This window comes from Talpa europaea (genome assembly GCF_964194135.1).
Source record: "Talpa europaea genome assembly, chromosome: 4".
NCBI lineage: Eukaryota > Metazoa > Chordata > Mammalia > Eulipotyphla > Talpidae > Talpa > Talpa europaea.
In genome coordinates this window covers 53,497,017-53,510,559 of record NC_140070.1, presented here as the reverse complement: position 1 = coordinate 53,510,559, position 13,543 = coordinate 53,497,017, and the positions used below count along the sequence as shown (strand labels likewise).

The following is a 13,543-nucleotide window of genomic DNA, read 5'->3' as shown; positions in this document are numbered from 1 at the left end:
GAGAAGCAAAAAGGGAGGAGAAAAATTAAAGGTTTAGATGTGAAATAAGTCCAGCTTTATTGCCCACCATATTTCCATGCTTTTGTCCAGCTGCTCTTTACGAAGTGGATACTTCTCAAAAGGCTGATTATTCTCAGCACTCCATAGGTGTGCCACCTTGTGGTCTGGAAGTGCACTGCCTCGTCTGATTGCAGTATTTCTCCACTTAGCTCAGTGGACTTTGGTGTTCTTATTCTTTCCAGTGAATTATCTGCCCCATGGTTCTAGTGGTTCCCCAGCTGTAATCTCCTGTCCCAAACTTTCTCTGAAATTGCAGACATGGATTTGCAGTTATCTCCTAGACATTTTGCAACACCTATACATTTAAAGGAAAACACATATCAAACTCAACCTGCTTTTATCATAGTATTTTTTGCCTTAAACCTGCCTCTCTTCCTGTTTTCCCAAGCATGTTCCATACCATCAGTAACCACACTCTTAGGTTTATCTTTGATTTCTATCTCACCTCTACACTTCATGTCCCAGCACCCACCACATACAGAGCAAATTATGTCTTTCTCTCATTCAAATGCACTGTTTATAGCTGTGTCATCCAATACAGTAGCCATTGTTGGCAGAGCAAATGTAGCTAGTGATTCTGAGGAACTGAATTTTAATTTAATCAAATTTGGAACTTGCATGTGGCTTGTGGCCACCATATTGGGTAGCACAGGAACCCAAATTCCTTCCCCGCGGTACATAAAACCAAGACATTACATTTCAGCTGTCAACAATGGCTACTGTACTGGATGACACAGCTATAGACAGTGAATTTAAAGGAGAGAAAGATATGATCTTCTCTTATGTGATGGGTGGTGGGGCATGCAGTGGGGAGGTGAGATAGAAGTCAAAGATGACCCTAAGCATGTGTCTACTGGTGGTATGGATACTTTGTCCCGAGCCTCTCTTTCCAGCTTCATCATTAGACCCTAACATCTCTGTCTTTATATTGTACAGTTTGGGTTTGTTCTTAAGTATGGGGGAAGCTGTTGATGGATTTAAGCAAAGTTTAGGATTAGAGTCACAATTTATGAAGATCACTCTGACCACTGGTGAATGGATGTAGGGGTCAAAAGGATCAGCAGGTTCTTGTGGCTCTCTCTGTGAACTGTGCTATATCAGAAATGTGGAGATAGTCAGAGAGAGCAACTATTGTGCAATCCAGGAGCCACGGGTGGAGTCAACAGGCCTTGGGGATGAACTGGACTAGGAGAATCAGGGAGGTGGCAACAAGGCCCCTGGCTTCCACAGTGGGGGTGGGGTATGATGAAATAGAGATAATGGATTCATATGTTTATCCATGAACTTTTTGGGCTTGGGATGTACAAGAGCTACTCAAGTAATGATGTCATATGGACAGTTAGCTCTATGGACATCCAGACAGGAAAGATTTAAAGAGGTTTAAATTTGACAGTGATCAGTATATACGTGGTGGATATCATTATACAGAATGAACTTGCTTAGAGAGAAGTTATAAGTAAAAAGAGGAGAATGTCTGGAATTAAATCTTTAGAAACTCCAATTTTTTAAAGAGGAGGAAATACTGGAAAAGAAGTCTGACAAGAGCAGCAACACAGGAGGCAGGAAAAGCTGGAGAGTGTCATGGAATGCATGGAAGAGAAGTTTTAAGAAGATAGTGTTCATGTGTGGAGGGGTCAACTATTGATGAGATTCCAAATAAAGGAAGGACTGAATGTTTCCATTTGATTTCATGATGTGGAGGCGCTGGAGACCCTAGCAAGAGTTGTGTAAGGGCAGCTGTGCAGGTGGAAGCCAGACAGGGTGGGCCCAGGGGCTTGTTGAACAAGGTGAAGAAATTAATAAGTTCTAGCAACTCATTCCACAATTTTAGCCGCAAAGGAGAAAGAGAAGCTCTGAGAGTCTTGAAGATGTCCATGCTATGGGAAGTGGGCAGTATAGAAGAATATTATGTAGATAGAGGCATAAGCGAGGAGGAAATTTGTACAAAGGTGGTTATAGGAGTTATGGCCCTCGGAGGACTCACAGATGCAAAGATCTTAGATGGGAAGTGACAATCCCCTCTGTCAGGGGAGGAAAGAAAGAGGGAGGGTACTGATAAAGACAGCTTGGAGGTTTGGTGGGGATCTTGAGGACATTTCCTACTGTCACTGCTTCTCTCTATAAAATTGACAAGGATGATCAGGGAGCTGGGAACACTGGGAAGAGAGCAAAATGAGAATTATATCTATTTTAACATTAAATTGTATATTTAATCCACTTTCAGTCCTTTTTAGAGCTCAATAGTGGTAAAATTAAGGTGAGTAAATAAACAAGGAATGCACAGAAGAGTGGGCAGAATGTATTAGAAGGGCACTATTGCAATAGCAAACACTTACCCAAGTATAATTCTGCTGCAGTTGTTCTGTGGTTGGTTCACCCCAGCATATTATGACGTACAAGGGAACAATCAGCAAATTATTTTTTAAAGAGTGTTGATGAGGGCCTCCCCTGGTGGTGCAGTGGTTGAGCGCTGGGCTGCAAAGCTGCCTGCAGCCTCTGCAGCGCCTGTTAGATCCCCTGCCACCAGCGAGGGTCCCACATGGCGCGACAAACCTCTCCTCCTATTCCCGCTGCTCCCCTCAGCAGTGTATTTCGTCAGTCTGCCTGTTCTGCTCCCCGCTCTGACTCTGGTGAATCCTCTCACCCTCCTGTGCTTCTGACTGTACCCAGTGCTTGTATAAATAAATAAATAAATCTTAAAAAAATATATATTTTAAAAAAAAAAGAGTGTTGATGATAACAGGGATTCATTATTTTCATTTTGTTAATCCAGGGCTTCTTAATCTGTTGACACTATTTACATTAGGGCCACTTAGTTCCTTGTCATGGGAGGACTATCTTGTTCTCTGCAGGATTTTTAGCAGCATCCTTGGGGTCTGTCTGCTAGATGCCAATTGCAACCCCTAGTTGTGACAACCAAAATATTTCCAGACTTTGTCAGATGTCACCTAGGGGGCAAAACTACCTCTGGTTGAGAACCACTGTGTTTATCTATTTTGTTTTACTTTTACATTTGTCTGCTTCTCAATTCTTAAGATCCTTATAGCCAATGAAAGCTCAAAATAAATATTTAGAGATTGGGTGCACCTAATAATACAAGAAAGCTGTAACACATTTTACAAATTATCAGTGTTTCTAAAAACCCACACTGCTCACATTTGGGTGATTGTGTATTTTAAGCGCACCACAAAAACTCCCTCTATCACCAGGAGGACACTGTAGGATTCTTTGTGTCAAGTGAAGAATTGACCCACACTTTCTGAGTTCCTATGTGTTATACAGTACTGAATTTTTCTAAACAGAGCACATAGAAATGATAATCTATTTTTGGTTATAGTGTTAGTTATATAAAAGAAGAGAATAGGGTTAATTTGGATTATCTTTGATCTCAGATTTAAAATTCAGCAGAAAACACTGAGTTGCCCTAAGGAAATGAGAGCAGTAGTTGGTAGCGTGAAGAATTTCTTTTGCATGCTTTTTAATTATTTCATTTTAATGACAGATTGATGGATTAGGAAAATAGAAATTGTAAGCTGATAGATTCTGCTCTAAAACCACTTACACATGAATTCATTTTGCTGAATCATGTCTTTCTTCTTTGAATTTAGGTTTAAAACCCACCGTTGCCCTGTGTCAACAAAAGTGTAGACGGACGGGGACTCTGGAGAGCAATTATTGCTCAAGTAACTTTGGTAAGAAATAAAAGCCAGGCTTTTCTTTTAATCAGAAACTTGAGACTGCAGGCTTAACCTCAAAGGAACTGCCATAAATGTGATGGTAATGGGTCAGTAACACCCTTCATTTACCCAAGAAAATATTTCCTAAATCCTGAAGTAATAATCTGACAATTTGACTTGTTGTACATGATACTGCTTCTCTACCTATTTCGGTTAGCTCAATATTCCAGAAAACCAGTATACTTTTTTCTCTCACATATTTTTCACATAGTGAATATTTTTCACACATCTGTAATTCAGCTTAAGTAAACTAGAAACATTTATCCAAGCAGGCCTCTCTCAGAAGAAATTCAAGTATTTCCTCTGTAGTGTCCTTCCAAAGTACTAAATCGAAACTTGGAAATCTGGAATCCATTTGGAAATTCTTAATAAGTTGGAACCTGAGGAGATATTACCTAATCACTTAGCATTTCTAAGAGCTCTTCCTATTTACAAAAATGCACTTTCTGTGAAAACCACGTAAGAGCAAAGATCTCAAATTTAATTATTTCAATTCTTTTTTAAAGGAACATTTAAGAAAAGTCTTATCAGGAAAACAAAGTTGCTACAGCCTAACTACAACAGGTCACCCAAAATAGAGAACCTTCCAGAAGAGACTTTCTTTGTTTTTCCTATGCTTTATATTGGTAACTGTCTGCAGCCCAGACAGCTATGCCATGGGGAAGGTGTGAGGACACTGAGAGCCAAGGGCCCTAAATCTTACTGGAACTTACTTACATGCCAAAAATTTTAAAATGTCATAAAAATGAGAATAGCACAGGGTGTCCTTACCAGTGCATCTAATTTAGTGTTCCTTAGGAGATGCTTAAGGAGATCTCTATCCCTGGCCTTTGGTGCCATGGGATTTCACCTGGCCACAGACTGGCTTGTTGCCATGAACACTTGAAGTGTGAAAAGAATTCCAATTTTATGAGCTTTATGCAATGAATGAGTTTTCACTGGATCCTGAAAAGTTTATATCAGCCAAGCTGAATATTCCACTTATTTTTTCCATTGTGACTGACTTACACAACAGAACAGCCAATTAATATCACCAGTGACCCACTGGTCCTGAGCCAGTACTGGTTACTTCAAGAAAAGAGGCAGTTTTTGGTTAACACAAAAACAGAGGGGGCGCTACGGGTTTTTCTGGCACAGGGCTTATAAAAAAGTTATTCCACGCAAGTCCTGCACCACACAGAATTATCCCCACAAAATGCCAAAAGCACACTGAAAACACAGCACCTTTCCTCCTGTGGCTCAGAAATGAAACTCTTGTCTAAGCACCACAATGGAAAAAGAGAGAGTTACATAATTAAAAAGTAACTAAACTTTGCTAGAGTTATTTTTATTTTTAAAGCAAGGAAATGTTTTAAGTTATACCTCCATTCTGTACTTCAGCTTGTTAAATGAGGTACCCAAGGTGGCTAAGAAAAAGATTGTGAAAGACCCAGAAAAAAAGAAAAATATTTCCTATTAATTAGAGATGGTAACTCCTCAAATGAGGTAAAGGTCAAGAAGAAAGGAGCTGGAGGAGAGATGCAGAAAGGTAGCTGCTCACGCACACACAGTCTTTGGGCCACATCATGCAGCCTCTTAGTACAGCATTGTCCCTAAAGATTGAAAATCTTGTTGAGTATTATAGGCTCATAGCCCACCACTTAGCTGGTACTTAATCTGCATTTGTGATAAAATATTGTAAAGAGTCCCCATCTCAGCAACAAACTACAACATGGCAGGGTTGAGGTTTTAGCAATTGACAACCTGGGTGACATTATAGCTCCATAGCCACTTTTTTTCTACCCTAATTTTGATGACAAAAACACAGAATCAAATTTGATAGCTCTATTAGGACTTTCTCTTTGACATTAAAATGTCCCCTCTATGAAATTCGGAAAAAAAAGTTCTGCTTACATTTGCCTTTAATGTCACATTGTTTCAAAAATGTTTTCTTCTGCAGTATTGGCTGGTACCGTCATCACAACCGTCACTCGAGGCGGGAGTTTACATGCCACTGTCTCAATCATCAATATCTATAAAGAGGGAAATCTGGCTATTCAGCAAGCTGGCAAGAACATGAGCGCCAAGATCATTGTGGTCTGCAAGCAGTGCCCTCTCCTCAGAAGAGGTGAGTAAGGAGGAAAACCTTAGTTTTTATTGTAGAGGAGCTCAGGGGCACAGAGGAAAAGAGAACCTCTTTGGGCAAGTCTTGGATCTCTCTAGGCCATAAATGGCCAAGGGAGGTAAAATAAAATGATGGCCTGGGGCCTCCCTGGTGGCACAGGGGGTTAAGACACAATCTATGAAGCTAAGGGCAGCCACTGCAGCAAAAGTTAGATCCCCAGCCAGGGAGCAACCCACATGGTGCAGCAGGCCTCTCCTGCATAGCCCACTGCTCCCCTCAGCAGTGTATTTCAGTCAATCTGCCTGTTCTGTTCCCCACTCTGTCTCTGGTGAATTCTCTCACTGCCCGCACCTCTGGCCTGTACCCCATTCTTGTATGTGTGAATAAATAAATCTTTAAAAAAAGGGATGGCCTGAGGAATCAGGTATAATTAGGCTGTAATCCCAGTTCCTGTAACTTATGGAAGAAGTAGTGGCAGTGATGAATGAGTCCAAGAACATGTGACGTTAATCAATAGGAAATAAAGAGAAGGGCCAGTTCAGCAGAAAGACATTCTTGACTGTTGTACTTAAGGTGTCAGTACTATGTTTAGTGGCTACCCATAAAGCAATCGTAATTCAGAGCCAAAGTTCAGAACAGATAGCTGTAAGTAGAATAGAATTAAAGACTGGGGAATCATTTGCAAAGATAATATCATAAAGCCCATAGATGAGAAAGAGTTTATTAAGAGACATTAAGAAAAAAGAAAGTTAATCCAGAGCCAGAGGCACATGACTTTTTTCCCTAATATTTAACAAGTTCTTTAACTTATGAAAAGAATATACATATGTATAGTCCATGGTTTTTAAGAGGTTAAATAAGTAGAGAAGGCTATAAAATAAAACATGAAGGCTTTCTCTTTCCCCAGATACTATGAAAAATTCCTTTCAGAAAGTTTCTATCTATGTAAGGCACATGCATACACACTGAGACAAATGGGCTCACACAGTACATATTCTCTTGCAAATTTCTCTCCACATAATTTATATGTAGACATCTTTCCATAAACAGCACCTGTGGATAAAGGCTCTCCTGTGGAATAGTAGTATCACCTGATATTCCACTATGTGAAATGCTATGATTTTTCTGTCCAATCTCAATTCATTCCTTTTCTCAGTCTTGTTATGAACCTCTCTTACAACTAAAAGAAACCAAACTACAGAGAGAACAAGAGAATATCCATTTCAAGAAAGGTTTACTATGAGTATAGATGTTCAGGAAGCCAACAACCTGGGCTTTTCGAATTGACTAGGAAAGGTTCTGTAAAAGATAAACAGTTCTTTCCAGAACTGCCATAAACAACAAAGAGTACACATCTAGACACGGAAAGCTCTCATAATGATGCTAACAGTCCAACTTTTTGAGATGGCATCCACCTGTCCTTCCTACTAACCTTCCACAGGCTCAAGACTACCAGGATGACAGTGTTAGACCACTAAGGAATGACTACACAGGAGAAAAAGAAAACACATATTTCTCTTATGACATTTTATTGACTCTAAATAAATCTTATTAGGTAAACCCAATACTCCGCAGTTTAGGCTTCAGTTTAGGCCTAACTGAAATTACAGATTTAGATGCCTTTTTTTTGGGGGGGGGGGCAAGAGAGAAATTCAAAGGATAAGATCCAACCATGCCCTCAAGAAACTTACATAGCACAAATGATTGGAATTTTGAAAGAAGTTCAAGACAACAACAACAAAGAGAATAATCACTATTTGCCAAGTGCCTGGGAAACCCAGGGCATCATGGAATGATGAATGGCCATCTGAGGATGGTGTGTCAGGGAGCACAGGAACCCTACATGTGAACACACTGCACGGTTCCGAGTTAGTCCTCAGTGAAGACGCCAGGACATGACTGATCTAATCATTCCATCCTGTGTCCTGGTGTCAGCAGAGCTAGAACTCGTTACTCAGTTGAATTTAGTTTTTTGCCGGTGAGCATCTTAAACCAGATTTTATCCTAATGGAATAAATGTATAATTATATCATCTACAGGTTATTTATCTAGAGATAACTTATAGTTTAATTTGCTTCAAACCAGTACATATAGGGAAAAAGTTAATATTACTTTCTCTTTCTTTAGGTCTAAATTACATCATTATGGGCCAAGTGGGTGAAGATGGGAAAGGCAAAATCATGCCAAACAGCTTTATCATGATGTTCAAGACAAAGAATCAAAAGCTCCTGAATGCCCTGAAAAACAAGCAATGTTAACAGTGGATTTAAGTTGCATTCTGTCAATGCCTTTGAAAGATCTACTTTTTCTCAGTAGAAAAAAAATGTTGTACCATTAAATATTGAGCATTCAGTTACTCTTCATGTGATGTAGGTATTAGACTCTGATATTGCTGATGGCAGTTCTGTGCCTGCGCCGAGGAGCAGATATCTAGTTGAAAATCTGCAGATTTAGTGCAGTGATAGGGAACTAAATGTATCAAGTGTTGACAGTTTGGAAGCGGTTTATTTATGTCTCTATAAAAGGATAACTTAGAAATGAGTGGTGTGAAGATAAAAGAGATTTTATAAGTGCAATATTTATAGTGACATTTGTTTTACCTTTAAGCCTTTGCTCTGAGGTGTTACATTCTTCTTTTGCATTTTTTAAATCAAAACTTAATAAAATATTTTTAAATAACTATATTTATGATTAATGATTCTATAACAGCCATGAAACTTGTTTTTATAGAAAGTGGGGCACTGTAAAAATATTTTTTATTATTCACATAGCACATTGTCCTGGTATCAGTTTACACTTTGCTAAGAGTTTAGCATTTCAAGAATCTCAGGGGCTAGATGGATCTAGTAATGTAAACAGAGTATAATTCTCTCCAGAACCAGAGAATGTTACAGCCACAATGGTGTCCCTCAGGAATCTAGTTCATTTTGTAATTGAAAAACTGAGGCTCAAGTATATTTAGTGACTTGTTCAGCACACACATCTCCCAAGAAACAGAGTAGGGTATCAAGCTCAGAAATCTTAATTTCAAACCCAGTGTCCTCACTGTCACTAAAAGAGGCACTTTTTTCCTCAGGGGGAGGTTCTTTCATCCTGACCTGCAACTTTCCAGCTGCCTATATCACAACTGATCATTTTACAAGACTTGAAATTAGAAGTGAACTTTATACCTCTATCCTGCTCTTCCTCATTAAACTGTATCTGGCTGCATCCACTATTCTGTCATTGTCTGAAAACTCTGTTTCCACTCAGTAGTGAAGGAACCGTGAAAGGACTCTAAGTTATAACAGAAAAGAGATATGTCAAAAACTGAACAATAATAGAAATGGCAAATTTTAAAATATGTGGAATGTAGCTTTAACTAGCACTTAAACCTCTAATGTTCATAATGTAAAAGATAGGGTGAAAAGTAATTTGTGAATGATACAACTTAGGAAGTTAGTCAACATACTATAGAATAAACTTTTTAAAGACAGGAGGAAATAAGCATAAGAGCAGAAATTAAGTAAATTAGTTATCATAAATAGAAAAAATTAACAAAGCCAAAAATTGCTTCTCTAAGAATCATGAATATAATGAACAAAACTCTGACAATATTAAGCAAGAACAAATGTTTTAAAAAAGATAAGAAAAAAACTTAGAAATTAAAAGGGGACCTTACTACAGATGTTATCAAATCTTAAAGGTAACAAGAGGATATTATGAACCATTTGATGCCAATGGAGCTGAAAACTAAGATGATGTAGAAAAATTCCTGGCGGAGCGGGGGCTCATTAACTCAGACTTAAGTAGAAACAGAATACCTAAACAGTCCCATAACCATTAGTAAAATTCAATCAGCAATTACAAATTTTTCTTCAAATAAAATTTCATGCCCACATAGTTTTATTTGGAAGGTCTTCTTCTAAACATTTAAGGGACAAATATTGCCAATCTAAAATAAACTATTCCACAATATAAACAAAGAAGTAACACTCAGCAATTCTTTTTATGAAATTAATATAACCTTATTATCAAAATTGAACAGACAATAGGATCTAGGAAAATCACAGATCTCATTTCACTTGTAAACACAGATGCATAACCCCTAAGCAAACAAAATTTAGCAAACAAAATAGGATATGATCAAGAAATGCATGATTGACTTAACATTAGAGTCAATGATCATACCTCACTGCATTTATTGATCTACAATAAATTGATCTACAATCAACTAGGGAGTGTTAGGTGCAACTAAAGATTTAGACTCCTAAGAGTACCACAACCTCTCTTGGTACCAATATCCTCAGAAAGATACAGGTCAGAACCAGATTTTAGAACAATGTCAGACTTTCCTCTGTGGGAACCTATAGCGGTCTCACAGCAATTCACACAGCCATCCAAGAGCTATTTTCTGGGCCTTCCTAGATGACATCCAGATGCCAGGAGACAAATATCATGTTATGTAAGTGCAGACACTCCAGTTTAAAGGTAGCATCTACATAGAAGTATCTCTTGTAGCAATGCTATAGGAATAACTTCCAAATTCTTCATAGATGGCATGCCTAGTTATGAGTCACACATCCAGAAAAGCCCAAAGCTATGGCTCCCTTCTTTGTGCTTTATAGTTTAATTATAGTTCCTCCCAATTCAATTCAATTTGCCAGTCAGGGTTTGGATTCATTTTTACTGTAAGCAAGTTTGCCTGGCAACATAATTGACATACTACATTATCAAATTACTAGGTAAATTAAACTCTAGTTAAACAAAGGTCAATTCAATAGAACAGGAGAAGGTTCTGTTAAGCCCCATGCACAGATAAAGGAGAAAAAATCATTTGGTTTTAATAATGCAGAAAAAGGATTTGACATAATTCAACATTTATTCATGAAAAAATAAAACCCTGAGCAAACTATGAATAGAAGGGAACTTCCTTAAGCTGCAAGAAAACCTGCAAAAAGTCTCATAATTAAGAGGCAATACTGAAAATATTATATTTTCTTTAAGGTCAATGATAACACAAGAATGTCTGAAATCAACATTTCCATCAAAAAATCCACTAAAGGATCTATTCAGTTTAGTAATGCAAGATAAAGAAATAATTGATAATGGCAAGGAAGAAATAAGACTTATACCAAAAAAAAAAGTAACCTGTAGGTAAGTGGTGAGAATTAATAATTTCACAAATCTGTCCCTTAGATGTAAATATAAACCCTAATCAAAGACAAAATATCAAACATTTTATTTTTATAATTAAGTATATCATAAATTATGTATGTAAGCATCATTATTCACATACTAACAGCCTCTTTTTAAACACAGGATGTATAGATATATAAGTGTGGAAGTATACATAGATGGACAGAACTGTATATTTAGACACAATAGCCTTTACATAGAAATTTCTAATGAATTTTTTTTTTAAAAATTTATTTATTTATTTATACAAGCACTGGGTACAGTCAGAAGCGCCAGAGGGTGAGAGAACTCACCAGAGCCAGAGCAGGGAGCAGAGCAGACAGAAGGACCGAAGGACACTGCTGAGGGGAGCAGCGGGCGGCAGGAGAGGTCTGCATGCCATGTGGGACCCTCCTCCGGTGGCCGGGGAGCAGCCGGGGATCGAACCAGCGCTGCAGAGGCTGTGGGCAGCCTCGCAACCCAGCGCTCAACCTCTGCGCCACCGGGGATGCCCCGAAATTTCTAATGAATTTTAAAGTTATTATTTAAATGCTATTACTTTGTTTTTCTAATTTTCTTCCTCCTCTTAAAACCAAGTCAACAATTAGGTTTCAAAGGCAACAAGGCAGCTGAGTAAAGAGCTAGTCTCACCTCCCCCACACAAGCACAACAAAACTGATGCAAAACAAAGCCAAAATCCCCTAAGGGAAAAACTGATTATCACAGTACAATCCACAAGAAGGAGAACAGCTTCTGCACAGAGGCCCTAACTAAGCCTTTGACTTGGGCACACACCAATGGATCCTAAGATCCAGCACTGCCCTGGATAGGAGAATGCGCAAACAGGCCTCCAGGATGGAGGGATCAGTGCAGCACAGCTACAGAGACAGAGGCACTAGGACAGGGACTACTGGTTTCAATCTGTGGCTCATAACAAAGACAGCTGTAGCTGAATCAGGTGAGACAGCTGGACTTCCTTAAAGAAAATATTACTGCAAACCAGAGTGAGATATCTGAAACACCTGCAAGCCCCCTCTCCCACCAGCCCACAAACACAAAGAAATGCTTCACAACAGGAAGTTCCAATCCCTGAGACTACGGAGGTGATCCACTGATGTCTGTTGCCCTAGTCCTCTTCTACACCTACTACTCTTCACCAGTACTAGTACCCCATCTACTCCAGCAGGTGCAAAAATAACAGTTGGGAATGTATCCCTATTAAATCCCATACAAAATTGAAAATCAGGAGACAGAGGAACACAGTACAAATGTCAGAAGAACAACAAAAAAAAAACCTAAAAACTCAGTAGAGTGGCAGAACATGACAGAAGGATAATTTAGAGCGAGAGTCTTGGGAATGCTGATGGAACTTAACAAACAATGGAAGATATAAAACAACAACAGAGTAAAGGTAATGAAAATAAGAGGCAGCTATATTTATAAACAATGGAGTTAGGAAAAACAATAGTTTATTTAAAATATACAATTGAGGGCCTCCCCAGTGGCGCAGCTGTTGAGCGCTGGATTGCGAGGCTGCCCACAGCCTCTGCAGCGCCGGTTCGATCCCTGGCTGCTCCCAGGCCACAGAAGGAGGGACCCACATGGCACGCAGAGCTCTCCTGCCGCCCGCTGCTCCCCTCAGCAGTGTACTTCGGTCCTTCTGCCTGCTCTGCTCCCTGCTCTGGCTCTGGTGAATTCTCTCACTCTCCCGCGCTTCTGACTGTACCCAGTGCTTATATAAATAAGTAAATAAATCTTTAAAAAAAAATACAATTGAGGGTCTCAATAGCAGACAAATAAAAGCAATGGAGAAAATAAGTTAGAAAACAAAGTTGGAGAACACACAAATAAAACAAACAGAAAAAAAAGAATTAAAAAAAAATGTAAATGGTGTAAGAGCTCTCTGAGACAACTTAAAGAAAAATAACATCCATATCATGGTGATCCTAGATGGAGAAGAAAAAGAGAAAGGCATAGAAAACCTATTTTAAAAAATAACCACTGAAAAATATCTTGATCTGTGAAATGAACAAGAAATTGTAATCTAAGAGGTCCAAAGAGTTCCAAACAAAATAATAGGCAGAAATACACAGTCACATAATAATAAAGCTGCTGAGAACCAACAACAAAGATAAAATATTAAAATATCAAGAGAAAAAAGATTAGCCTATAAGGAAGCACCAACCAGACAGTCAGTGAACTTTTCAACAGAAATAAACATCACAAGCATAAAGGATTTGGAAAGAGATATTTGAAGTCCTTTAAGAAAAAGTCTTCCAGTCCAGAAAACTACCCAGCAGGTTTACCAAGATAGAAGGAAAAGAAAGGAGTTGAAAAGCAAAAACTAAAAGGATTTATCAACACCAAGTTGTATGTGAAAGAAATACTAAAGGGGTTACTATAAAGCAACAGAACAATGAATATTCAGGCAAAAGTACTGAACATTTGCTTTTTTATTTACAAGCAACAAGAAGAAAAAGAAATT

The 13,543-nt window shown here is 38.6% G+C and overlaps 1 protein-coding gene across 1 annotated transcript in view; it reads left to right on the top strand.

The window, feature by feature from the left end:
* The window catches only part of PCOLCE2 (procollagen C-endopeptidase enhancer 2), a gene marked incomplete at its 3' end in the record, with an annotated part of 59,758 nt that extends 51,599 nt beyond the window's left edge, over positions 1 to 8,159 (top strand). The window contains exons 7-9 of the mRNA XM_084232477.1: positions 3,669 to 3,752; positions 5,737 to 5,904; positions 8,029 to 8,159. Coding sequence (XP_084088603.1) covers positions 3,669 to 3,752; positions 5,737 to 5,904; positions 8,029 to 8,159 — 383 coding nt within the window. The remainder of the gene's footprint in view (positions 1 to 3,668; positions 3,753 to 5,736; positions 5,905 to 8,028) is intronic.
* Between the last annotated feature and the right edge of the window lie 5,384 nt (positions 8,160 to 13,543).